General features: G+C 42.9%; 1 protein-coding gene across 1 annotated transcript in view; it reads left to right on the top strand.

Annotated features, from left to right (window-relative positions):
- The window catches only part of ANXA2 (annexin A2), a 46,452-nt gene that overhangs the window by 3,556 nt on the left and 17,258 nt on the right, over positions 1–25,638 (top strand). The window contains exons 2-3 of the mRNA XM_088839662.1: positions 8,181–8,239; positions 11,456–11,555. Of these exons, the coding sequence (XP_088695788.1) occupies positions 8,192–8,239; positions 11,456–11,555 (148 nt within the window). The 5' untranslated portion in view covers positions 8,181–8,191. The remainder of the gene's footprint in view (positions 1–8,180; positions 8,240–11,455; positions 11,556–25,638) is intronic.

Genomic DNA, 25,638 nt, shown 5'->3' with positions numbered 1-25,638 from the left:
AGTTCTGAGTCAAGGGATTGTCTGTCACATGGACTCCCTGCCCTTTGTCTCCCTGCCACACCCGTCTCCACACAGTCAGAGTCCCAAGGCCACTTGCAAACCCTTACTCCCTCCTGCCTCCTTTCCCACTTTGCTTGCCATGGCAGATGTAGGTTACTTTTCCACATTGTCCTGTGGACAGAGCTAGGACCCTCGGGGCCCTGATGGTATAAAGGTGGTATAAATGAGGGGCTGTGGGAGTTGGGAAGAGCTGCAGATGACGAGAAAGAGTCTGTCCCCTGAATGGATCTACCGGGCATTACAAAGATGCGAATAGAGCCTGGGAATTGACGCTTCCAGCTCTGTATGTGTGGAACTAGAACTGCATTTGAGATATTCAGTCTGAGGAAGAGAAAGAAAATTGAGAAAGGAGAGTGTATTGGAAAAGAAGGGGAAAAGGACAGAATGTGGAAAGACCCGGTGTGTGTAACACGTACCAAAATGTCAGTGAATACCTCCAGTGTGCTGAGCACTGTGCTCAGATCTGTGGGGAAATGGCAATGAATAAGATAGAAACCCTGGGGGCCAATAGAGTGGAAGACTGACTTTATACTCTCAGCTCTGATACTTCACAGACACACCAAGAGAGACGGGAACCTGGAACAGGGAGAGGTGCAGGAGAAAGTTAATAGTAATTTTTGTACCCTGAAGTTGCGTGAGGATGTCAGCTGATCCACATTGAGTCTTCCCAGTACTGGGGACTTGAAAAACCCAGACATGGAGGTCACAGAATAGCACTGAGTGTGTTTGGAGAATTACCAATCCAATCCGACTTTGGTGCTGAGTGTGTGTATGTGTATGTGTGTGTGTATGCATGTGCTTTATTTAAGGAAAAGGAGGTAGAGTCCAGAGTGTGGAAAATCTTGAATGCTATGTAGCCTTTTTACTGTAAGCAGCAGGGCCCCACTGGAAATGTAATATGTGGGCCATAAAACACTGAAATTGAGTTGTAGATGCGAAGACCTTGATTTCTCAACCCTGAGAGTGCTTGGAGCCAAGTGACATCATTCTCCTGCACGTCTCTTTCCGCCTACTCTAACACTGCATCAGGAGATTGACTGAGAGGCTCTGAGAGCTCGAGGCTGCATTGTGTCTGAAGTTAGCAAACAAATATTGATTCAGATCAGGCAGCAAAAGGGACAGGCCAGAGCAAGTGCTGCTGTGTCCATCCTGCTCTGTTTGAGGAAGGCCACTGGGCAGAATTCCAGGATTTCTCGGGAATGACTTGCGCCTGTGACTCAGACATTAATCAAGACCGTAAAAACCAAGGGGAAAACTGGGTGCTTTCAGAAAGGTTCTGTTAAATAAAAATGGTTTGGGGAAGGGGTGGAGAGTGAAGTATAGTGGGAGCTCCACCTCTTCCCCCCTACTCATGCATTTTTTTTTTTTTTCCTTGCTTTTGGTTTAAAATTTCAGTCTGGTCCTATAGACACTGGACTGCAAACAAGGGCTTGGTGGGGAAATCCCAGCCCCCCAGCCCCACCCCCTCACCCATTTTTTTTTGGTTTTAAAAATCCTTTGTATCATCCAGTTCCTGATTGATTCATCATGGTTGCTAGGGATGTGTTTTGCAGTAACACATCAACACTCCACATTTTAAAAGTGGGTGTGACCACGAAACTGCTGGTTTATACTCAGGTTCTGCTGTGCAGATGAGCCTGTTGCAGTGTGTTTTTGTTTGTTTGTACAAATTGCTATTTGCGCTTTCTGGATCTGGTTCTTCATAATTCATATCAGTAGAACTTGTTTTTATTATTTGAAATGCTAACTTCTGGTTTACATTTTTGGTTTGTTTTCCACCTTTTTGCAAACTTTGTTTTACTTTTTACTGGGTGGGGGTTAGGGGAGAGTTTAAGGCTGTTTTACTTGTATGACTTCTAATTATGTTGTGGAAGTGAAACATTGAAGTACAATATAATTTTTTTTTTTAAGATAAACCCTTAAGTTTATCCTTAAGATAGTCTTTATGTTCGAGGTAAGTTGCCTGTTTTCCAGCAGCTGCACAGCTTTCTTTAATGTCTAGCTTTGCACTCTAAAATCTTTGGTAGTCAGGCAATTAACAGCCTTGGTTATTAATATTTTCAAGGCCAGAGGAAACCGTTCCTTTCCCTTCATTAGGGTGGGGTGTCTGAGTTCCCTTCCCAGTGGTGAGTTATTTCAAGCCAGTTTGAAATGGGTGTGGCTCTTTCAGTCTGTCTCCTGGTACCCCTCTGGTTATTTTCTTAAAAAACTTTACCTGATAAAGGTAATTTAAACAGTCTTGTCTAGTCACCCAGCCCTTCTCTGTTATGTGGAGGTGTGGAGGTACTCATCAACAGATTGAATTTGCTGATTTTTTTTTTTTTCCTTTCCTGCAAGTTGAAACCAGTTGGAGATCTGGGTGAGGTTGCAGTGTTGGAAAGAGTGATGCCGTTTTCATGTTCCATAGAGAGATCTGCCAGAAAAGAAGTGGTGGTTCTGCTTATAATGGGCTTATGAATTTTTCATTGTGCTGAGTGGTCAGTAGGGGTGGAATTGTCCCCTATGGTATACATAGTTACCGTCCTAACAATAGGTATACCAAGGCAGAGCTATTGTTTCAGTAAGAAAATTCAGCCTCCAGAGCAAATACTGTGAATGGATACTGTGAGTATTGGGGTCAGATCCCTTTCCAGAGCCACGCTTAAATATGCTTCATCCAGAAACTTACCTCTCAGGCTACCACATTAGACGTGGCTGGTTTTAAACCTGGCCTGTGTCTTCACACCCCCGGAACACTCACCTGCATCTCATCTCCTCCGACTTTCCCCTGTTGTTCTGGCTTGAGCCTTCCAGAGTGAGTGATTGCCCTCCTCAAACTAGTCGGTATGTCACCTCTCAGATATTTAGCCAGCCTCATGCATGCTGCTTTTATCTTTCTCTTCTCTTTTAACCTCTTGGAATGAAGACCCACTGTGGTGAAGTTGAAAGGGCTTTTGAGTCTGAGGACCTGGACCTGGGCCCCTGCCTCCCTTCATCATTAGCCGGGTGACCTGGTCTTGTCTTCCTGGGCCAAGAAAAAAAGAGAGCTGGAAGGTCCTGCAGAAGTGGAGTCAGTGTTACATAGTTTTGTGTGTGTCTGTCTCAGCTTTTAATGAGGGGCAGGCTGAGAGAGAGAGTGTGTGTGTGTTAGGGGCTTGTTGATTGATTTCCTGGGTGTCACCAGTGTTCGTAACCTACAGTAGCCCTGCCAAGACTTTCTCTTTCCACTTTCCAGGGTAGCAGCACCCTGACATCTTTTCATTAATCAAATGAACTATATTAAGCTAATGTTTTAACAAATATTATGAGTGGCAAAGCCGACTGTTTCTTCTGGAGATTAATTAGTCATCTGCAAAATGACTTTGCATTGCCAGGAGATTGGATGTAGTGAAGAGACCAGGATATGGTGAAGAAATAAATGGATTGGTGGTAGTGAAGAACTGAGGGCCATGTTTATTTCTAAGGTGAAAATGTCTTTGCGGTTAAGCTCGCATGAAGTAGGAAGTATTTATATGGATGCAGAAGACACTTGCATGGAGAAATAGCAAGCTTCGTGGATCTTGTTTTTTGTTTGTTGTGATATTCTTTTTCTGCAGAATGCTTATAAATAGTAACATATCAATGTTAACTATGCAAAATATCAGTTCATTGTTTCTGAAAGTTTCTTTAGCACCTAAAGTGTGAAGTTCCAGTTCAGTTCAGTTGCTCAGTCGTGTCCGACTCTCTGTGACCCCATGAGTCACAGCATGCCAGGCCTCCCTGTCCATCACCAACTCCCAGAGTTCACTCAAACTCATGTCCATCGAGTCGGTGATGCTATCCATCCATCTCATTCTCTGTCGTCCCCTTCTTCTCCCGCCCCCAATCCCTCCCAGCATCAGAGTCTTTTCCAGTGAGTCAACTCGTCGCATGAGGTGGCCAAAGTATTACAGTTTCAGCTTTAGCATCAGTCCTTCCAATGAATACCCAGGACTGATCTCCTTTAGAATGGACTGGTTGGATCTCCTTGCAGTCCAAGGGACTCTCCAGAGTCTTCTCCAGCACCACAGTTCAAAAGCATCAATTTTTCAGCACTCAGCTTTCTTCACAGTCCAACTCTCACATCCATACATGACCACGGGAAAAAACCATAGCCTTGACTAGACAGATCTTTGTTGGCAAAGTAATGTCTCTGCTTTTTAATATGCTATCTAGGTTGGTTATAACTTTCCTTCCAAGGAGCAACCGTCTTTTAATTTCATGGCTGCAATCAGCATCTGCAGTGATTTTGGAGCCCAAAAAAACAAAGTCTGACACTGTTTCCACAGTTTCCCCATCTATTTCCCATGAAGTGATGGGACCAGATGCCATGATCTTTGTTTTCTGAATGTTGAGCTTCAAGCCAACCTTTTCACTCTCCTCTTTCACTTTCATCAAGAGGCTTTTGAGTTCCTCTTCACTTTCTGCCATAAGGGTAGTGTCATCTGCATATCTGAGGTTCTTGATATTTCTCCCGGCAATCTTGATTCCAGCTTGTGCTTCTTCCAGCCCTCTTAAATCTGTTGGGGAACTGGGACTCTGTCCAGCAGATGACCGTTTTGTTGAAATGTACTATGTAGTTGCCATTTGAATATGTGATGCATGGCAGGAACTCAGGATACTGTTTCACGGCAAGTAAGTTGAGTGGCATCAGAAAGTGTTTCTGATACTGAAAGTTGGGAGACAGTGTTGCGGGAAGGGGGCCACAGCCACCCTTTTGAAGCATATGCCAAAGTGCTAGTGACTTGAGAAATGGGCAGAGTCTGTAACTAGGAGAAGATGAGGGGAAGACAGTGAGACAGGAGACATGAGTCAAGATGCTGTGGATTAAAGTAGTTATGGTATGTTTGAGGAGAAGCAAGGAACAATTTGGCTCAAGTCCACTTTGTTTTTTCTTCTTTTTGAGGGGGCTGTGCCGATTCTTCCTTGTAGCATGCAGGCTTCAATAGTTGCAGCATGTGGTCTTCTCTAGTTGTGGTGTGTGTGCTTAGATGCTCCCCCAATGTGTAGGATCTTAGTTCCCTGACCAGGGATCGAACCCACAACTGCTGCATTGAAAGGTAGGTTCTTAAGTAACTATTGGACCACCAGGGAAGTCGCTCAAGTCCACTTTTGCTAGGGAATAGATAGAGGGCTGGATGGAGCTGGAGTAAGAGAACAACACAGAAGGGAGGGTATTGAACTGTTGTGACGAGATAAAACAGAGGAATGTAGTTGATAGTGGCATGAAAGAGCCACTGAGTTGGTGAAAGAGCAGTACGACTATGGATAGTTAATGGGAAGGGAAATCTGTGGGCTTTTTAAAATCAGTGTGTTGTGGGCGTGAGAAGGGTTAGTTGAATCATGTGTTCTGTAGTTTGTACAGCACCAAGGGATCCATCTAGGGCATGGGGAGACAGCTGTCAGAACAGCTCAGAACTGGAAAGGCAACTTCAAAGAACTACCTGGCAGAACCTCACCTGCTTCTGTGGCTGCGGATTCCTAAATACCAGAACTGATGTGAAGTACCTGGTCTAATAAATCCATCCAGAAACAGTTCTGATTTACTGGTCTTCTTTTTGTTTTGGCATTTTTATTTCTTAGCTGCTTACAATGACGCCTAGAATTCCACAAAGCAGAGGATAACAGTTTTTCCCTCACTGTAAACCTAGTCCAGTTCTGACTGAGCCCCATGAGTGAGAGTCAAGGCCAGGTGGTCCATGTTCTAGGGAATCCACCTCCGCTTAGGTGAATCTCAGCAGGATACTGAGGTGACCCTATAAAATGTTTCTTGGCCCAAGGTGAAGTTGGGAATTATTAGATTTTTACGTTACTCACTTGTTTCCGACTCTTTGCGACCCCATGGACTGCAGCACACCAAGCTCCTCTGTCTATAGGGCTTCTCCAGGCAAGAAAACTGGAGTGGGTATTCATTTTCCTACTCCAGGGGATCTTCCCAGCCCAGGGATCGAACCCAGGTCTCCCGCATTGCAGGCAGATTCTTTACCAAACTGAGCTACAAGGGAAGCCCTTGGACAGTCTAGCTACTCTTAAAGAAAGTAGACTTTTGAGGGCTCTTTTAGGTTCACAGAAAAATTGAGTGCAAAGTACAGAGTTTGTAAGTATTTCCAGCACCCTCTCTACACACACAGCCTCCTTAACTCTTAAGATCCCCCACCAGAGCAGTGCATTTGTTTTAATTGGTGAACCTACATTGACACATCATTATCACTCAAATCCCATAGTTTACATTAGGCTTCACTCTTGATGTTGTAAAGTCTATGGGTTTTTCGCAGACATATAGTAATATGTATCCACTGTTATAGTATCACGGCCCTAAAAATCTTCTATGCTCTGCCAGTTCTTCCCTCCCTCCTTACCCTCTAATTCCTGGCAACCACTGATTAATTTACTGTTTCCATGGTTGTGCCTTTTCATGAATGTCATATAATTGGAATCATACAATATGTAGCCTTTTCACACTGACTTTTTCACTTAGTAATATGCATTTGTTACCTCCGTGTCTGTTCACAACTTGATAGCTCATATCTCTTTAGTGCTGAATAATACTACAATATCTGGATGTACCACAGTTTATTTATGGAGGGAAACTTTACAAATTATGATTATATCCCAGTGGTGGGGTATATTGCAGGGATTGGGTGTGTGTGTGATAGTGTCAGAGTTGTGGGAATGGAGGAGTTGGAATATTTGTGACTTTCTTTTTTGCCATGCTTAAAAAAGTTTCTCTAAGCATCAGTCAAGAGAGAAGAGTTGGTGTAGGACAGAGTTCATTGGGAACAGAGTTCTTGCAGAAATATTTCTATAACCACAAATAAAGGCAAATCCTCTTCTCTTACATTCTTATAACTCACTCCCCACAGAGCCTGGAATCTGCCTAGTCCAGAGCCTTCTGATAAACGAGAAAATGTCTGTGTCAAAATACTCCCTCCAAGCCAGTTGTATGAAAACATGTAAACTAAGCAAACTATTGGAAGCAAACAGAAAGCTGAATTGCATGGGCACTATTTCCTTGATCAAAGAACATTAAGCAAAAAGAGCAGGGACTTCCCAGGCGGTCCAGTGGCTAAGACTCTACACTCCCGATGCAGGGATCCCAGGTTCTCTCCCTGTTCAGTGAACTAGATCTCACATGCTACAGCTGAAGATCCTGCATTCTCAGGATCCGGGATCCCACATGCCATGGCTAGGACCTGGTGCAAGTATATAAAAACCTAAAAATAATAATAATAATAAAAGAGCAAAACAGGAGTTCAGAGGTCATTTCCACTATTTGAGGACACAGCTCTGCTCTATTTTCTTTATTTTGGGGAGGCTGCTGCTGAATGACCTGTCTTGTCTCAGCTGAGGTAAATTTCCTGCCAGTTGAGCACTTTTTTTGGCAGGGGTTGGTGCATCAATTCCGAGAACTGTGATCGCAAAGCTGGAAAGCCAATTCATCAGGCTGTGGTATCACTGCCTGGTTAAGTGTATTAACTGGAAGATGACATCATTTCAGCCGTTATGAATCTTAAATACAAGGATTACTCTTTCATAGGATGAATTAACATCAGAAGATATGTCCATTGTCTTTCTCATCAACAGTTTAATATCTTCTGATACCTCTCATCATTGGTGAGCTAAGAGAATAATAGGGATAATAAAGGGCTCTATTTAGGAATGAGCCACCATGAAAATGCTGTTGATTTCAGTTCACATCCATAGTTTTCAGACCCTTTTCAATATATGAAATTACTTGTGAAAAATACTGAAGTAATGGCTAGTTTGACAAGATTACCATTTTTTAGGAGAACCAAAAGATTCAGTCTTACCCTGTTTGGACGAATGCTGCTGTTGGGAAGCATTTTGTTTTTTGTATTTTCACGTCAGTCATCCCAAGTTCTCTTTGAGCAGAGCAAGAACAAAACTAGCTAGTTCTGTAGTCCATCCCAAACAATACAAACCATATCTCAGCTTTAATTTTCTCAGTCACAAGATGAGAATTGCATCTATTTGCAAATATTACTCTAATATCACCAGATGAAATGGTCCAAGAAGTAGAGATTAGTATAATGAATTACTGTGCTTCAGGGGAAGGGAAAGTCTCTTCATAATAAGAACTTTTTGTTGTACTTTTTTTCCAGCTTCTTTCAAAATGTCTACCGTTCATGAAATTCTGTGCAAGCTCAGTTTGGAGGGTGATGTAAGTATATCATTTTCATTTTGTGTAATTCTCGATAGTTGGGCATCTCTGGGTAACTCTGCCCCTTCTTTTCCTTGTGCATCTAAAGAAAATGAGGACAGAATTAAGATACTCATTCCCCTCTTGGTTCCTGTCTTCCCCATTACTTTAGCTGTTCCTAGTAGTTCAATTTGAAAGAAATGTTATGTTTCCAGAAACTGTTTTGGTGTCAGATCAAAATTGGGCATACACTAGTGACATTGATGTGCCTGGAACTTTATCCTGCTATATACTTAACATGCCAGAGATAGTACTTGTTATGATGACACAGAACTTTTAGCATCATGCCCCCAGATTTTATTAATGGCTGCATCAAGCTGCAGCCATATTGAAAATGATCCTGCATGTTTTGGAAAAGCTTTTCTCTAAAACCGTTAGAATTTTTTTAAACTAAATAATAAAAGTATTCTATATTCTAATTCATCATGATGCCTTTTTTGCTTTGGCTACTGGGGAGCTCAGAATTGTATTTGTCTTTCGCAGGAACCTGGAAATTCTGATGCATTTGGTTTTTTTGTTTGTTTGTTTTATGGTCAAAAATTTTGAAAGCTATATGCAAAATTATAAGTCATTGCAAATGCTTTTAGAATAAAGTAGAATATAAGTTGTGAATGTGTGAATTACCTAGTAATACCATACATCTTCCAGGTCCTCTTGGCAGAACTGGCTTTTGCAGAAACTCAGCAGTGACACTGATCTGTAGGCATATCTTACAGATATTTCAAAATATGCTGTCACTGAAATTAAAATACAAAACACTCAAGTGGGTCGACATCAGCCTGGGTCATGAGGAACAGGATCCTCCGTCCCTGGTGCTTACCAATAAAATGTTCCGATGATGTCACTGGTGCAGGCACAAGTTGTTTGGCGTATAAAGCCTACCTCGTTTTCATCTTTCCTCTTGGACCTTGTGCATACTGTTGCTGGCAACCATACAAGTGGCACATTGAGGTCCAGACAAGTCTAAGAGCTAAATAAATTTTTTCTTAATGGAGTAGATCATTAATTCGTTTTTAGTATCAGGTTTCATAAGAGGGCTTTTCATGTGGCCTTTGAAGTTCCTCAGGTATGATGTGTTTCTTGGTGTGCAGAGATGGGACTGCAACAGAAAATGTCATGTATTCTCCAGTACATTGAGGGCAGAGAAACATTACTTTTGCCTTCTTAATTTGATTTTCAGATAAATGAATTTTACAGGTGATTGCTTCAATTGCCCATTTAATTTTATTTCCAGAGATATGAAAGTATGTAAAACTTTTCCCTACTCACTGTTGTTTTTGAAATGAGATGACATAGCACCTGCTATACGAAGCCACATTTCCTATGGCTCAATGACTAGACTGCCTGCCTTTGTAAATAATGGTTGGAATTGTTAATAAATCAGAAAATGTGTTCCCATAGATTTCTTTACTTATTTTGTACCACTCTAACATGTATAGTAAGTATTTCAGAATAATACTTTGTCCTTACCTTTCTTGATTGTGTGCTCTATTTCCATTGAGTTAATCTTACTGGAAAGTTAAGTGAAATTATAATGAAAAACACCTTGATAATCCACTGTGTTTCAGTTATATATATTAACTGGGTTTACTGTTTAGCCAAGATGACCACAAGTTAGTTGAAATATTTTGTCCAGTCATGAACTTAGATTTGTGGGTTTGTCCTGGGAGACATTTGAAAGGATGGCATCTTAGTTGTTTACTTGTGCAATCTCACTGCTATTACTAATAAATGCTGGGATGCCTTGTACCGTGATGCGTGTGTGTGTAAAGGTAAGTCAGGGTGACTCAGACTCCCACTCTTTCCAGAAACTGAGCCATGACAAAGTCATGTATGATGGGAAGTATGTTCTGGGGGAGGTAGGTTGAGGGAGCCTTGATGCTGAAGGTGGTGGATAGCTCCACATCGTCAATGCTGTTTAGTCTGTCCTTTGCTTTCGGACTGGATAGCAAGGGGGAATAAAGCTGTAAGAGCATTTCAAAGGAGAAAAGTTAACACTGTGGAAAGGAGAACTGATGTTAAAAACCGTGCTATTACCTCAGTCTAGGGTGGGTCCCTCAGATCAAGAACAGTATCAAGAACAGCTTTCCAGGGCTTTGAAAAGCCCTGGAAAGCAAGAGTGAGTCCATGGTTTAAAAGACAGAGAAACAAAATTCTAGGAAGAGTAGTTAGTGGAAGGGATTGTGTGAAAGACAGCAGAGGAGTTTTATGATGATGGCCATTCTGACTGGTGTGAAGTGATATCTCATTGGAGTTTTGATTTGTATTTCTCTAATAATTAGCAATGTTGAACATCTTTTCATGTGCCTCTTGGCCATCTGTATGTCTTGTCTGGAGAAATATGTATACGTTGGGAACTCTGCTCAATGTTATGTGGCATTGAGTAGAGCTCAGTGAGCCTGGATAGGAGGGGAATTTGGAGGAGAGTGGGCCCATGTCCTGTGTGGCTGAGTCGCTTTGCTGTGCACCTGCAACTATCATAACATTGTTACTTGGCTGTACACCCAATATAAAGTGAAAAGTTAAAAAAAAAAAAAGATAGCAGAAGGGTAGAGAGAGGAGAGGAAAGAGCAGAACGTGGTCAATAGGTGGAGGCTGTGGGCCATGTGGCCTGACCACCTTGGTGCCATGACTGTGGCCAAAGTAGGGGGTAGGTGGAAGACGCTTCCCTCACTTATCTGATAGTCAGAGACAAGCAGGCAGGCACTCTGCCTTTGCTTTTGAAAGAACTGTGATGCAGGCCCAGTGGAAATTCATGTGCCTGTAGCAAAAACTTAGCGAAACACACTTGTCATTCAGGAATTTCCACATTTCCAGCTTGTTTCAAATTGTTGCCAGTCCGGTTTTGTGCTCTTCAAAGCCTTCCCCAGAGAAACATGTGGTTTCAAGTGCCCAGCTTTGCGTCTTCCACTTTGAGCTTGCACAAAAGTAAGATGAAAAGTAAAAATAGATTTAGCAAATTCTTAACTAGTTGAGCCTTTGAAGAATTCTCATTGGAAACAAGGAAGTTTTATATTCTATGTGTGATGGCGTGTTAATACTTACAAGTTCCCTGGCCTAAGAATGATGTGAATTGCTAAAAAACAAAACAATAGGAGAAAAAATTTTAGTAATTGACATTTCAGCAAAAGGATTTTAACTGTGTATGACTTCAGCATGTTTGTCTTTTAACGTCAGCACTCCACACCTCCAAGTGCATACGGGTCAGTCAAAGCGTACACTAACTTTGACGCTGAGCGGGATGCTCTGAACATTGAAACAGCCATCAAGACCAAAGGTAAGGCATATGTTTGTCCTCTTGTCAGACTCTCGCCAAAATGTTATTAGTCTCTGTCTTTCGTTGCATACATTGGTCATTTGAAATTGTCATCGAGCTTTAATGAAGTAAGTGATCCAAACCTGCCCCATCCCATCCTTCCCTTCTTCCTTCCAGCTTCCTCCCTCCCTCCTCCCCTTGGAGAGAAGAAGATTTAAAGCATGAGAAATTAACCGAGTGGCATAGTGACATGGAAATAAGCTTATATCTCAGGGCCAGGAGGCCTGATCCCCTGAGCGTGTGCTTTGGGCTCAGAGGCCTCAGTGCCACTTCTGTAAGGAAGAAATTGGTCATGGTGGTCCCTAAGGGCCTCTTTTTGGTCCTAAGTCCCCTTGAATTTCATTACTTTTGTGCAAAATTGCTGGGTACATTTTGCTGCTTTGCTCTTAGATTGATCTAAGAGCAAAAAATCCAGCCTGTTTTTAACTCCACAAGTTATGTCACTCCTTAGGCCTGGAGCTCAGATTTAAAGAGCTGTCGGGTTGACTGTATTTCCTAGAGTTCCAGGATGAGTAAGAGAGGACCAGGAGGCATAAAAGCTTCTGTTCTGAAATAAAGCAGATAAAGCATTTTGCGGGTAGAGTTGAGCAAGGACCTGTTCAGGTTATCATGCTGTTTTCTGTGTCTACAAAAGCCTGTGACCAGACTTTCAGGCTTCCGTGGATGAAGCACGTACCTCTGGGGTTGCTCCATCCCTGGATCCCTGGAAACACTGTGATGACTGTGGTGATGCTTGTGATCCACCACACTTTCCCCCCACTTTGGACAAAGCACTTCTTTACACGCAAAGCTCGTGAGACACAGATGCGATCCAGCAGCTGTTCTGACTGCTGGTTCATCCCCTGCTGACGCGCCTCAGGACATTAGGATGATGGAGTGGTTTTGCTTGCTGACACACCCCAACAGTTTACATACACGTCACTGCAGACTGGGGACCTCAGTCAGGGTAACCTGGGGGGCCTAAAATGAGGATGACCATATGTCCCCGTTATGCCTGCATGTTACTGATTGTGCCCCCTTGCACCCTCAGAACTGTCGTATTTTGCAGGATAAATTGCATAGTCACCTTTCCTGAAACCCTTGGAAAAACTGGATTCTGTGTTTCCAGGGATAAGAAGCAATGTAGAAAGATCCTTTAGGTCCTGTGTTTCTGATGCGACATAGACTTGCATCATCAGCCTCAAAGCAACCTTAGTTTCCATGAGGACACTGTGGGCACGGCTGGCCTGGACAACTAACTAACCTTCAAAAAGCCATCTCTTTTGGTGCTTTTAAATGACCATACTTGTCAAAGGCCAGGCTGGGAAGTCAGGAAGTCACTAATCAGGAAGTGAAACTAAAATCTGCAGGTTTTATCTCCCTGCAGTCAGTTCTACTTGGTGGAACCTGGTGGATGAGAGCATATGTGTTTGTGGTTTCAAATCTTGCTCTGCCACTAATTTACTAACTGCAGACTCTGGGAAAACATTTAGCTTCCTTAAGCCTGAACTTCCTTACTATAAAGGGGTTGTTGTGAAGTATGAAGCAAGTAGCATGGTGCCTGCTATATAGACAACTCAGAGTGTGTTACCTTAACACACACACACACAGTCTGCTCTCGTGTAAACTCAACCTGTCTCACTATTTGGACGTGCCTATATTCCTAGGGTTTCCCAACAAGCCATTGTAGAGATACAGTCGAAGTTTAACAGCTCACTCATCTGATAAAGATGGTGCCTTTTACAAGCTTGAGACAAAGGCTGCTTTTATCCCTGCATGAGAAAGCTTTTAGCGCACTGGAATGTAAAGATTGCGCAAGTGAACTCTGGTAACAGCTGAAACTCCCAGGGTAATAAAAATACCTTCAGGCCCTTTCTGAGTTAGTAGAAAAATACTCAAGTTTCTAAGCAGAAACGTCTGGAGAGCTAAGATTTGGATTCCTACTTTCCGGTTTGGTCAAATGCAGCTGACATCACCATTATCAGGGTTGCAAGAGCTCCTTATTGAGTGCTTGCTCATTATGGGCTGTCATGGCACCAAGCACTTCAGGAACATTATTCCTAGGTGAATTTCGGATTAATCCTCTCATACTAGGTGCCATCATCCCCAATATATGGAGGACACAATTTAGGATTAGCATGCTCCAGGTCTCTTGACTGTGGTTCACACTGGGATTTGAATGTGACTCAGTCCAGCCCCAGGGCTGTGTTCTCACGCACCCTAATGTTACGCCACCCACTTGGCAGGACCAGACTTCTTACTTTGCCATAAGTTGTGTTCAGACATGAGAACATTTTCTGTCTGTGATTCTAGAGATATCAGGTATATGTCATATTTGTGGGTCCAGCTTTTGGTCCCCTGTTGTCTTCTTTCCCAAACTTAATGCCCAGTGAGTCCCACTTAGGACTGCTTTTTATTTACTTATTTTTGGTGCCTAGTGGTTTTAAAGAGTAACTGAATTTTCTTAAGTCTGTTGACCCTTTAAAATAGTTTCTAGATTGTTGGTGTATTTAGAACCTTGAATTCTTCTAGAACATTCTTGAGAGGAAAGACTGTGATACCCATACAGAGCTCAGTGTTGTAGCAAAGACGTTATTGTCAGTATTGGTCATGATGGTGACAAAACCCAGGTCTCTCTTCTAGCTGGGGAGTGACTTAGTAAATTATGACAGCTCTCTTTATATTACATAGAATATCTGTAGAATGTCACCACAATATGAAAAGTAAAGTTTATAAACAGTTGTTTTACATTGCTATTGAGATAAAATTCACATACCATACAATTCACCTATAGAAAATGTACAATTCAATGTTTTTTTTCTAGTATATTCACAGACTTGTGCAACCATCCTTGCAATCAATTTTGGAACACTCATTTTAACATAAATTTCACCTTAGATTTGTCAATTGCATAAAAAATGGACATAAAATAGTATATACAGAGAATTCCCTGGTGCTCCAATGGTTAGGATTCCATGCTTCTGCTTCAGGGGCTTGAGTTCAACCCCTGGTCAGGGAACTAAGATCTCACAAGACTTATGGTTAAGCGCTCTTTCCCCAAAATAGTATATACAGTATGATCACACCACAACAATATTTTTTATGTCAGAAAGAAAAAATAAGGCATTATTTTGTGTATATGTATATATATATATATATATAAAATTCGATATATTCTGTATTTTCCAAATTCTCTATGATGACACATATTACCTTTGTAATGGGAAGCAATAAACCAAATTAAAAACAAATGAAGTTATTACAGTTGACTCCTGAACAACATGGGTTTGAACTACACTTACATGGATATTTTTCAATAGTAAGTACTACACAATCAGAGGTTGGTTAGATGCGTGGGTATGAAATCAATTATGTGGAGGGTTGACTGTAAGTTATATGTGGATTTTCTACTGTGGGGAGGGTCAGCATCCTAAATCCCTGAGTTGTTCAAGGGTCAGCTATAGTTGAGAAAGTCACATCCCTTCTTGTTTTTTTTCTCCTTCTTGATCTTTTTAGATAGTAACACTACTTTTTTTTAAAAAAATGAGCTAATTAAGATCTTACCTTCCCTTTTAGAATGCCTTTCACTTTAAGTGTAATTAAGAAGCTTGTACCACGCCTTACCCAGCTTCCACCTCAAACTCTTTTCCAGTACACAATGCAAATTAATTGGTGCTTGCTGCTAAGTCACTTCAGTCGTGTCCGACTCTATGCGACCCCATGGACGGCAGCCCACCAGGCTCCGCCATCCCTGGGATTCTCCAGGCAAGAACACTGGAGTGGGTTGCCATTTCCTTCTCCAATGTGTGAAAGTGAAGTTGCTCAGTCTTGTCTGACTAGTAGCGACCCCATGGACTGCAGCCTACCAGGCTCCTCCATCCATGGGATTTTCTAGGCAAGAGTACTGGAGTGGCTTGCCATTGCCTTCTCCGAATTGGTGCTTCCTTGATATCAAAGGAAACAAAGGGTAAACCTCAAATGCTGATACAAACAAAAGCCAAAGGACCATGAAAAGGTGACTCTCTGTGGCCTCCCTCTCAGATGGTGTAGCCCAGGTGTGTGTGCATACTTGTTTGTGTGTGTGCCAAATGTAGAGCATGCTGGGCATTACTTGTACTGCTTAACGTACATCGACTGTCCTGTCATCTGAGGGCTCTAAGGAAGAAGGGCTGCGAGCAGGTCACCTGTGGCTGAGGGTTATTCAGTGCTGTTAAACGCAAGAACTGTGAACTGGGGCAAGCCTGCAGTGAGGAGGGTGAGGAGGGGCAGACCTGGCTGAGATCTGTAGGGTGGTGTTGCATAGACTGGTCAGAAGGCCTCGAAGTAGCTCTCACCCCTCCCTTCCCCTCTGCCCTTACAATCTCTCATCTGGGCTGCGAGGGCATCTGTCTTTATTTCTGAAGAGCCTCCTTGCCTCATCTGTGACAGATTCTCTGTCTAGCCTCATCTCAGGCTATTTCATGCCCCACACAGAGCCCCAGACTCTCTCAGGAGTGTGCAGCCCTCCTCTAGTGGGAGTGTTATCCCACTTCTAACATCTGGGCAGTTCCCACTTATCCCTCTCTCTCGGCGAACTTTTTTTGGCCATGCCATGTGGCATGTGGGATCTTAGTTTCCCAATCAGGAATTGAACCTTCCTCCCCACCACCCCCTGATTTGAAGTGGAGTCTTAACTACTAGACCGACAGTGAAGTCCCCTTACTCATCTCTTGACTTGAGCCAATGCACAGCCTCTTCAAGCTTTCTCTTAGCAGGAAGGCAGACTCAATTATTCCTTGACTGTGTCTCATAATACTTTTCATTTCATTTATAGCTCTTGTCACATTGTGTTAAAAGTTATTTATCTATGGATTTGTCTCCTCCTACCAGAATGTGAGCTCATTAAGGGTGAGGGCTGCATTTCGTTAACCTTTTCTAATGCCCAGCCCAGGCTTGGGCTTCCCTGGTGGCTCAGAGGTTAAAGCGTCTGCCTCCAGTGCGGGAGACCCGGGTTCAATCTCTGGGTTGGGAAGATCCCCTGGAGAAGGAAACGGTAACCCACTCCAGTATTCTTGCCTGGAGAATCCCATGGACGGAGAAGCCTGGTAGGCTACAGTCCACGGGGTCGCAGAGAGTCGGACACGACTGAGCGACGGAACGGAACGGAATGCCCAGGCCACTGGGATCATGTGAGAAGGTACACATTTAACCTGAATAGTAGTGAAAATGTACACAGATACCAGAGGTTAAAGGTGTGTGTGGACACGTGGCTGGGAAGATAAGGCAGCAAAAGACAGATCCAGAATCCGGACCACATCCACAGAGGATTAACAGTCCCCTGGTGAGGTTTGATCCTTTTTTCCGAAGTGAATTTAGCTCTTGCCTTGGAAGTCTGCTTTGTTTCTGGTTTTAGGGAGTCTCAGTATTCTGTGTATCTCACCTCAACCAAATGCATGATTGTTTTCTGTATGTTCTGGCTTGAGGTAGACTCTGCAATTACTTACCTCAATTAATGTCTAGTTAGAAACTGAACAAAGCCGTGCAAAAGTAGTAATATTGCTTAATTAACAAGAGGTTGCTGAGACTTAACTCTGTAGGAGTCTCTTGGTCTAGATTGGCCTTGGGTTAAATATATACTGTGGAGTGTACAACACAGCTGTGAGTGGTTTACCATATGGGCCCAAATAACTAGAAAGGAAAGTCAGCTAAATTAGAAAAGGATGAATCTAGACTCCATAAAATAGATTGTAATTAGAAGCAGCACAACCCGAGAGTTAGAGTAAGTGCCAATAAATTGGTACAGCTTTGGTCTCTGTTTCTCTGGAAGGGGAGGGTAATGAGTTGCCCTATTATTATTGCCAGTTTTGATTTTAGCTGTATTTGTGTTCTCCGGAAGGGTTGCAATAGCGGGTGTTTTTCCCCCACTTCTTATTAGTACAAGTATAGAAGCATAAATGCTGCAAGTTTTTGCACTTTTTTCCTTTTTCTTATACTTTTAAAATGGAATTGCTTTAGTTTTCAAGCATGGCTAGAAGACTAACATCCCATGGCAGTGGGAAGCAAGCCAGGATGTGTGTTTTGCGTTTCACCTGCATACCTGTAGGTATATCCATTCAGTTGAGACAGCAATTCCATTCCATTCCGTCGCTCAGTCGTGTCCGACTCTTTGCGACCCCGTGGACTATAGCCTACCAGGCTTCTCCGTCCATGGGATTCTCCAGGCAAGAATACTTGAGTGGGTTACCGTTTCCTTCTCCAGGGGATCTTCCCAACCCAGGGATCGAACCCAGGTCTCCCGCATTGGAGGCAGACGCTTTAACCTCTGAGCCACCAGGGAAGCCCCAATTAGGAATGTATTTTCTTGAAGATACCGGGAGGCAGATTGGCTAGGAAAAGTAGCTTCTCTCCTCTGGGATGGGCTTTGGAGTGGGGGCCCGAACCAAGAGCCCCCAAGTTTGAGTGCGAGCCCGCTTGTGGGAAAGGCCTTTGTGACTCATGTAGTCCAGGGCCTTCTCACCATCCTGGAAGTTGAACAGAAGGGAACACAACCTTCCCATTGAAGACTGTCTCTTTTGTGTTCAAGTTTACTCTAGACTGAGTTCTCATCTTACAGCACTGCTGGGAACAGAGTGGCCAGTGCTGAGTCATAGCCACCTTTATTCCGGGCACGGATTTTCTGATTTTCTTCAAGAAGGTCATTGTCTACTAAGGTATGTAGATGCCACACTCATGCTAAGGAGCCTGTGAAACCTGGGTAAAGGAGTTCCCTGGTGCCTTTCTCATTGTAGGCATTGGCTGTTGTTGCCTGCCTCTCAGTTCTTTCTTTTGTAAAAAACCGTTATCTCTTGCCCATTGAGGAAATCAAATACCAGTGACATCCAGGGACCATGGAAGTCACCACATTCTTGTCTGGTGTCTGCGGTGCTGGGGCGATAACTCTGTCAGCTGAGTTCAGGGTAAGTGTGGCAGTTTCTCTTGCATCTGTTCAGATGTTTTACTTTCTGACTCAGGAGGCTGATAGAGCAACAGGGCACAAATTGCTGCTTGCATTTTATGCATGATCCTTCATTTGCAGTTTTATTTGATTTGGATCTTGAGCAGTGGCCCTTGTGTTTTTCTGCTGGTCCTGTAGTATCGCAGAAATGTGATTATGCACAGAAGGCCGACAGGGTTCTAGATTATTAAAGAATCCAGTGGGATTACCAAAGAGATGATGCTTAAGTCCTTTCTAAGGGTCTCAGCTGAGGTGAGACCAGAGCAGAATGGAAATAGAAGAAATTTAATTTCTCAGCTGAACCTCCTTCTTAGAGGTAGGTAGCTGAACTGTGCTTTCTCTGAATCAGGCCAGGTAGCACTGTGTCAGATGGTAGGAAGGATACTTTGGGCAATGGCATGCGCGTGCATGCGTGTGTGTGTGTGTGCACGTGCTTCCCTGTCCCTAAAATCACCCTTGTTGGCGCTTTAGGTTCCTGCCGAGTTATGGATGGCTATTTTCAGAAGAGGGTCTTCTAGCTCTTTCTCTTAAAGCCTCAGTGGGGTTGTCTCATCAGTGGCTGTGCATTGTTACTCTGTGGCAGATGTTATCTAAAGATTATTTGATGGTTGTACATTTGTATGTTCTGAATAGTAAGTCCAGTTCTGTAGACAAATAGACACATTACTGTCTCAGATGCTTTTTAGGACCAAGATGGAGGAGTGTCGTGTAAAAAAGCACCAAAGTATAATTTCAGAAAGGTACAAATGTGACTCATAAGAGTATACAAGATATCATGTGATACAGGATAAACACATGTCGAACATTAATTCATTGAGATAGAGCTGGTTCAAAGGAAATTTGAGAGGCTGGTTGTTTATAAGCACCGAGAAAAGAGTGTTAGAAGTTTACTAGGCTGGATACAAGACCATTCATGAATTTGAGGGCACTGAAGCCGTATCTTGGAAACTATCCTTTCTACTGGACCAAAATGTACAGGTGAACACCTAACCCACAGAGCCTGTGCTATAATCAGTGGTGAGTAGCCAGTCGAGTGAGAGCAAGCCCTGGAGAAACAGCCTTGGAGGGCAGTTAGCTGCGCTCAGAGGACATGCTCCCTTCCTCTTGCCTCATGTTTTAGTTTTGGATAGTTTTCTCTAACAGGAAGCAGAACAGCCCAATGCAGGTCTTTGATCCTGACTTGAATCCCAGCTCTGCAAGTGACTTACTTGTGTGACCTTGGGTGAGCCCTTGCCTTGTGAGCATTGGTTTCCTCACTGGGTACAGTGGAGGTGACCATAACACCCCGTTACACACAGACGTGGTGACAGTTGCAATAGAGACAGACGTGGTGACAATTGCAATAGAGATTTGTTTGTACAAAGTACCTCGTAAAATGTCTGGCACATTGTATGTATTCAGTGAATAGTTGATACTGTTTTAATAAAACCCATGGGCCCATGGCCTTCCTCTCCCAGTGACCTTCCTTTGACCTTGTTGCAAAGGTGGTTTCCAAGGTTTGATACTGATATGCCTAGTAATCTAAGCCAAGTCCTGGTTTTTTCTCTGATCTAGATAAGGAGAAGATCTGGGCAGTTTTCCTTTATTTTCTAACCAGTCAGCCCTGCCCTGAGGGCCTCCTGAGTCCTTTATCAAGCAGAATGAAATCTATTTTCTCTGTGCAACCAGTGTGTCTTGGCAGATGTGAGTCAGCATCCTGTTCAGAATGACCTCTTGGTTCCTTGCCATGGTCAATAAGGATACACATTTTCCATGGAATGCCACGTGTGGAGCAGGCCTGGGGTTTCTACCCGCAGAGAGGAGAAGACTCCAGGAGGCCCATTTTGTGGGTTTGGATTCAGCCATTAGTTTAGACTGCAAGTTTTCTTTGTTTTAAAACTATGACTGATGGTTTAAGAGGCTTACGACCCTGGAGTTTTCTGTGTGAACCTTGCTGTCAGCGGTGCCTTCCTATGGTATCACTTGCCAGAACTGTGGCTTCAGGTAACTGGCACTTAGATCAGGGACTGATTTTCCAGATGTCCTAGCTCAGAGTGGACTATTTCTATAGTTAGTTGAGAAGATTGGCCTGCCATTTTCATTCAAGGAATAAATGCTTAAAAACCTTTGTGCTGTTTTCTCTCAGGGGCCAAATAAATGTGTGTCTTAGATCCTCACCAGTCTTAAAAATTTTAGCTTCTATTAGTGCTGAAAAGACATTTGATGTTCGTTGACAGAGGACTGGATAAAGTAGATGTAGTACAAGTATATGATAGGATATTACTCAGCCATAATAAAGAATGAAATAATGCCATTTGTGGCATCATTGACGGACATAAAGATTATCATACCAAGTAAAGTAAGTCAGAGAAGGACAAATATCATATGATATCACTTATATGTGGAATCTAAAAGTATGATACAAATGAACTTATTTGTAAAACAGACTAACAGATTTCAAAAATAAACTTACAGTTAGCAAAGGAGAAAGGTTGGAGGGAGGGATAAATTAGAAGGCTAGGATTAACCTATACACACTACTGTACATAAAGTAGATAACCAAGAAGGACCTACTATGTAGCACAGGGGACTCAATTTAGTATTCTGTAATAACCTATATGGGGAAAGAACTGGAAAAAGAGTAGATATATGTACATGTACAACTAAATCACTTTGCTATACACTGAAACTAACACAACATTGTAAATCACCTATATTCCAATATAAAAAAAAATTGAAAAAACATTTTAAAACAATCTGTCTGAATCACAGAATTTACTGTGTTTGCACCCACGTTCTGTGGGATCGCCCATCCGTGTCACTGTTTCCCAGGGTGAGGCTTTGCTCACGTTACTTTGTGACCGTCCATATCCAACACAAGAGGAATGGGAAGAGGAAAGAGGCATTATTCAAGTTTGTTGTTTTCTTAATGCTTTCGCTTTACTCACACAGTTTATTTTCGAGCTGGGCTTCTTCTCTTGGCAAACACTTCCCTTCACACAGGCACAGAAGTGCAGAGAGTACAGAGTGGCAGAGGCACCCGCGCAGGGATTAACTTTGTTCAGTGTAGAGGTTTCCCGGAGTGCTGGTACTCGCTGTGTAGTTTTTGAAGGTGACTGTGCTGATCTAGGTAGCAGAGTGTTCGGCCATCATCCTTCAGCTGCATCCTGGGCAGAAGTGATGAGTCACCGGATGACCCTTGCAGCTTCAACCTGGACTGAACCATTTTCCGCAGGAATTACTGTCTCACCAATTACGATAGCAGGTTGAGAGGAAGCAGAGGTGTTCTGAAGATAAGATAGATGGTTAAATCCCACAGGCAGATGTGTGCATTCTGCTTTTCCAACGTAGGATATGCCTTAAGTGGCTTTGACTCAACCGTTGATCCTAGGCCCAGTGATTTTTTTTTTCTTCTTTCTAATTCGATTTGAAACTTGAAGACAAAGGGGAGAAACAGGTGATGTAGGTGAGTCTCTCAGAACGAGGAGGGGCTTCCACTAGTAGACAATTTTCAGTTGACTCTGCAGTTGCTGGTATTAGTATTTGTATAATGTATCAGATCCTTCACTGGTCAGGGGGTCCCAGCATGTTAGATACGGCATCACAGCAGGCTGTTTGCATGATGAATAATTTAGGTAAAATACACTGAGATGCCTTCAGACTATGGCCCTTGCTCCCTCCCAGGTGAGATTCAGGTTAACCACCCAGGCTCTTTATGGGGAGTTCCAATAATTGGATTGGATTCTGATTATTGGCTAAACACTAAGCTGCTGTGAACAGAAAGTTTCATTGTTTCATTGCTAAGAGAGGTTTCATTGCTCAAGAGCATGGGACTACACCGAAGTTTGTGGAGTGTACTTTCTTCAGGTGTTCTTACCTGGGTTTTGAACAAAGGTAAGCATTTCTTCGGAGAAGGCAATGGCAAGCCACTCCAATACTCTTGCCTAGAAAATCCCATGGATGGAGGAGCCTGGTAGGCTGTAGTCCATGGGGTCGCTGAGGGTCAGACACGACTGAGCGACTTCACTTTCAATTTTCACTTTCACACATTGGAGAAGGAAATGGCAACCCACTCCAGTGTTCTTGCCTGGAGAATCCCAGGGACGGGGGAGCCTGGTGGGCTTCCGTCTATGGGGTCACACAGAGTCGGACACGACTGAAGTGACTTAGCAGCAGCAAGCATTTCTTTCCGTAAGATTGTAGCTGACCTTGCACCTCACAGAAGCAGTTGGTTAGTTCAGTTCAGTTGCTCAATCGTGTCAGACTCTTTGCGACCCCATGGACTGCAGCACTCCAGGCCTCTCTGTCCATCACCAACTCCCAGAGTTTAATCAAACTCATGTCCATTGAGTTGGTGATGCCATCCAACCATCTCATCCTCTGTCATCCCCTTCTCCTCCCGCCTTCAATCTTTCCCAGTATCAGGGTCTTTTCAAATGAGTCAGTTCTTCGCATCAGGTGGCCAAAGTATTGGAGTTTCAGCTTTAGCATCAGTCCTTCCAATGAACATTCAGGACTGATTTCCTTTAGGATGGACTGGCTGGATCTCCTTGCAGTCCAAGGGACTCTCAAGAGTCTTCTCCAACACCACAGTTCAAACGCATCAGTTCTTTGGCACTCAGCTTTTTTTATAGTCCCAACTCTCACATCCAGACATGACCACTGGAAAAACCATAGCCTTGACTAGACGGACCTTTGTTGGCAAAGTAACGTCTCTGTTTTCTAATATGTTGTCTAGGTTGGTCATAACTTTCCTTCCAAGGAATAAGCGTCTTTTAATTTCATGGCTGCAGTCAGCATCTGCAGTGATTTTGGAGCCCCAAAAAATAAAGTCTGACACTGTTTCCACTGTTTCCCCATCTATTTGCTATGAAGTGATGCCAGATGCCATGATTTTAGTTTTCTGAGTGTTGAGGTTTAAGCAACTTTTTGACTCTCCTCTTTCACTTTCATCAAGAGGCTCTTTAGTTCTTCTTCACTTTCTGCCATAAGGGTGGTGTCGTCTGCATATCTGAGGTTATTGATATGCAAAAACAACACCCAGTTGTGAGTGTGACTGGTGATAGAAGCAAGGTCTGATGCTGTAAAGAGCAATATTGCATAGGAACCTGGAATGTTAGGTCCATAATTCAAGGCAAATTGGAAGTGGTCAAACAGGAGATGGCAAGAGTGAACATCGACATTTTAGGAATCAGCGAACCAAAATAGACTGGAATGGGCAAATTTAAATCAGATGACCATTATATCTACTACTGTGAGCAAGAATCCCTTAGAAGAAATGGAGTAGCCATCATCATCAACAGAGGAGTCCGAAATCCAGCACTTGGATACAATCTCAAAAGCGACAGAATGATCTCTGTTTGTCTCCAGGGCAAACCATTCAATATCACAGTAATCCAAGTCTTTGCCCCGACCAGTAATGCTGAAGAAGCTGAAATTGAACAAGACCTTCTAGAATTAATACCCCCAAAAGATGTCCTTTGCATTATAGGGGACTGGAATGCAAAAGTAGGAAGTCAAGAAACACCTGGAGTAACAGGCAAGTTTGACCTTGGAGCACGAAATGAAGCAGGGCAAAGGCTAATAGAGTTTTGCCAAGAGAACGCACTGGTCATAGTAGACACCCTCTTCCAACACAAAAGAAGACTCTACACATGGACATCACCAGATGGTCAACACTGAAATCATATTGATTATATTCTTTGCAGCCAAAGATGGAGAAGCTCTATGCAGTCAGCAAAAACAAGACCGAGAGCTGACTGTGGCTCAGATCATGAACTCCTTATTGCCAAATTCAGACTTAAATTGAAGAAGGTACTGGTACTTGGGTGTTTTTCCCCCACTTCTTATTAGCACAAGTATAGAAGCATAAATGCTGCAAATTTTTGCACTTTTTTTTTTCTTATACTTTTAAAATGGAACTGCTTTAGTTTTCAAGCATGGCTAGAAGACTAACATCCCATGGCAGTGGGAAGCAAGCCAGGATGTGTGTTTTGCGTTTCACCTGCATACCTGTAGGTATATTCATTCAGTTGAGACACCAATTAAGAATGTATTTTCTTGAAGATGCTGGGAGGCGGATTGACTGGGAAAAGTAGCTTCTGTCCTCTGGGAGGGGCTTTGGAGGTGGGGCCCTAAACCAGGAACCCCCAAGTTTGAGTGCAAGCCCGCTTGTGGGAAAGGCCTTTGTGACTCATGTCACTGGGACATATTCACTGGGATATTTTCCAGTGCTTTCCAGTACTGGAAAATGACTAGACCATTCAGATATGACCTAAATAAAATCCCTAACAATTATACAGTGGAATTGAGAAATAGATTTAAGGGACTAGATTTGATAGACAGTGCCTGATGAACTAAGGATGGAGGTTCGTGACATTGTACAGGAGACAGGGATTGAGACCATCCAACAAAAATAAATGCAAAAAAGCAAAACGGCTGTCTGAGGAAGCCTTACAAATTAGCTGTGAAAAGAAGAGAAGCAAAAAGCAAAGGAGAAAAGGAAAGATATACCCATTTGAATGCAGAATTCCAAAGAATAGCAAGGAGAGATAAAGCCTTCCTCATCTATCAATGCAAAGAAAAACAATAGAATGGGAAAGATTAGAGATCTCTTCAAGAAAATTAGAGATCCCAAGGGAATATCTCAAGCAAAGATGGGCTCAATAAAGGACAGAAATGATATGAAGCAGTTGGTAGAAGCAATTTAATATACACAGATTGCCAACAGCCTTTCCAATCCCTACCCATGCTTTTCCACCTCTAGTGGTGATTCTCAAAGAATACCAGGGAGCTGGTTGAAATGGTGCTTCCCAAGTCCCGTGTCCCCAAGAGTCTTTAATCAGATCTCAGGATGGGGCCCAGGGTGTTGTGTTTTTAATAAGAGCTTCTCGTGACTCTCGTTGGTGGGCTCAGGACCTATTCTGACACAAACATAACCTTGTATTTGTTTTCAGGGAAGAATAATTTTTTATGGGTCAGTATTCTTGGCCTGCATTCAGGTCAGCAGCCCCAGTTGGTTTCAGGAAATATTAGAGTTGAGGTTAGAGGATATAATTGTATTTTGTTATTTCCCAGCATTTTCAGATTTGGGTAAGAAAGTTAAGTGTCAAA

This window comes from Moschus berezovskii, chromosome 9 (genome assembly GCF_049115385.1).
Source record: "Moschus berezovskii isolate FMDL1 chromosome 9, NW_MosBer_1.0, whole genome shotgun sequence".
Taxonomy (NCBI): Eukaryota; Metazoa; Chordata; class Mammalia; order Artiodactyla; family Moschidae; genus Moschus; species Moschus berezovskii.
Note: the sequence above shows the minus strand (reverse complement) of the source record. Positions and strands in the feature narration are given on the sequence as shown.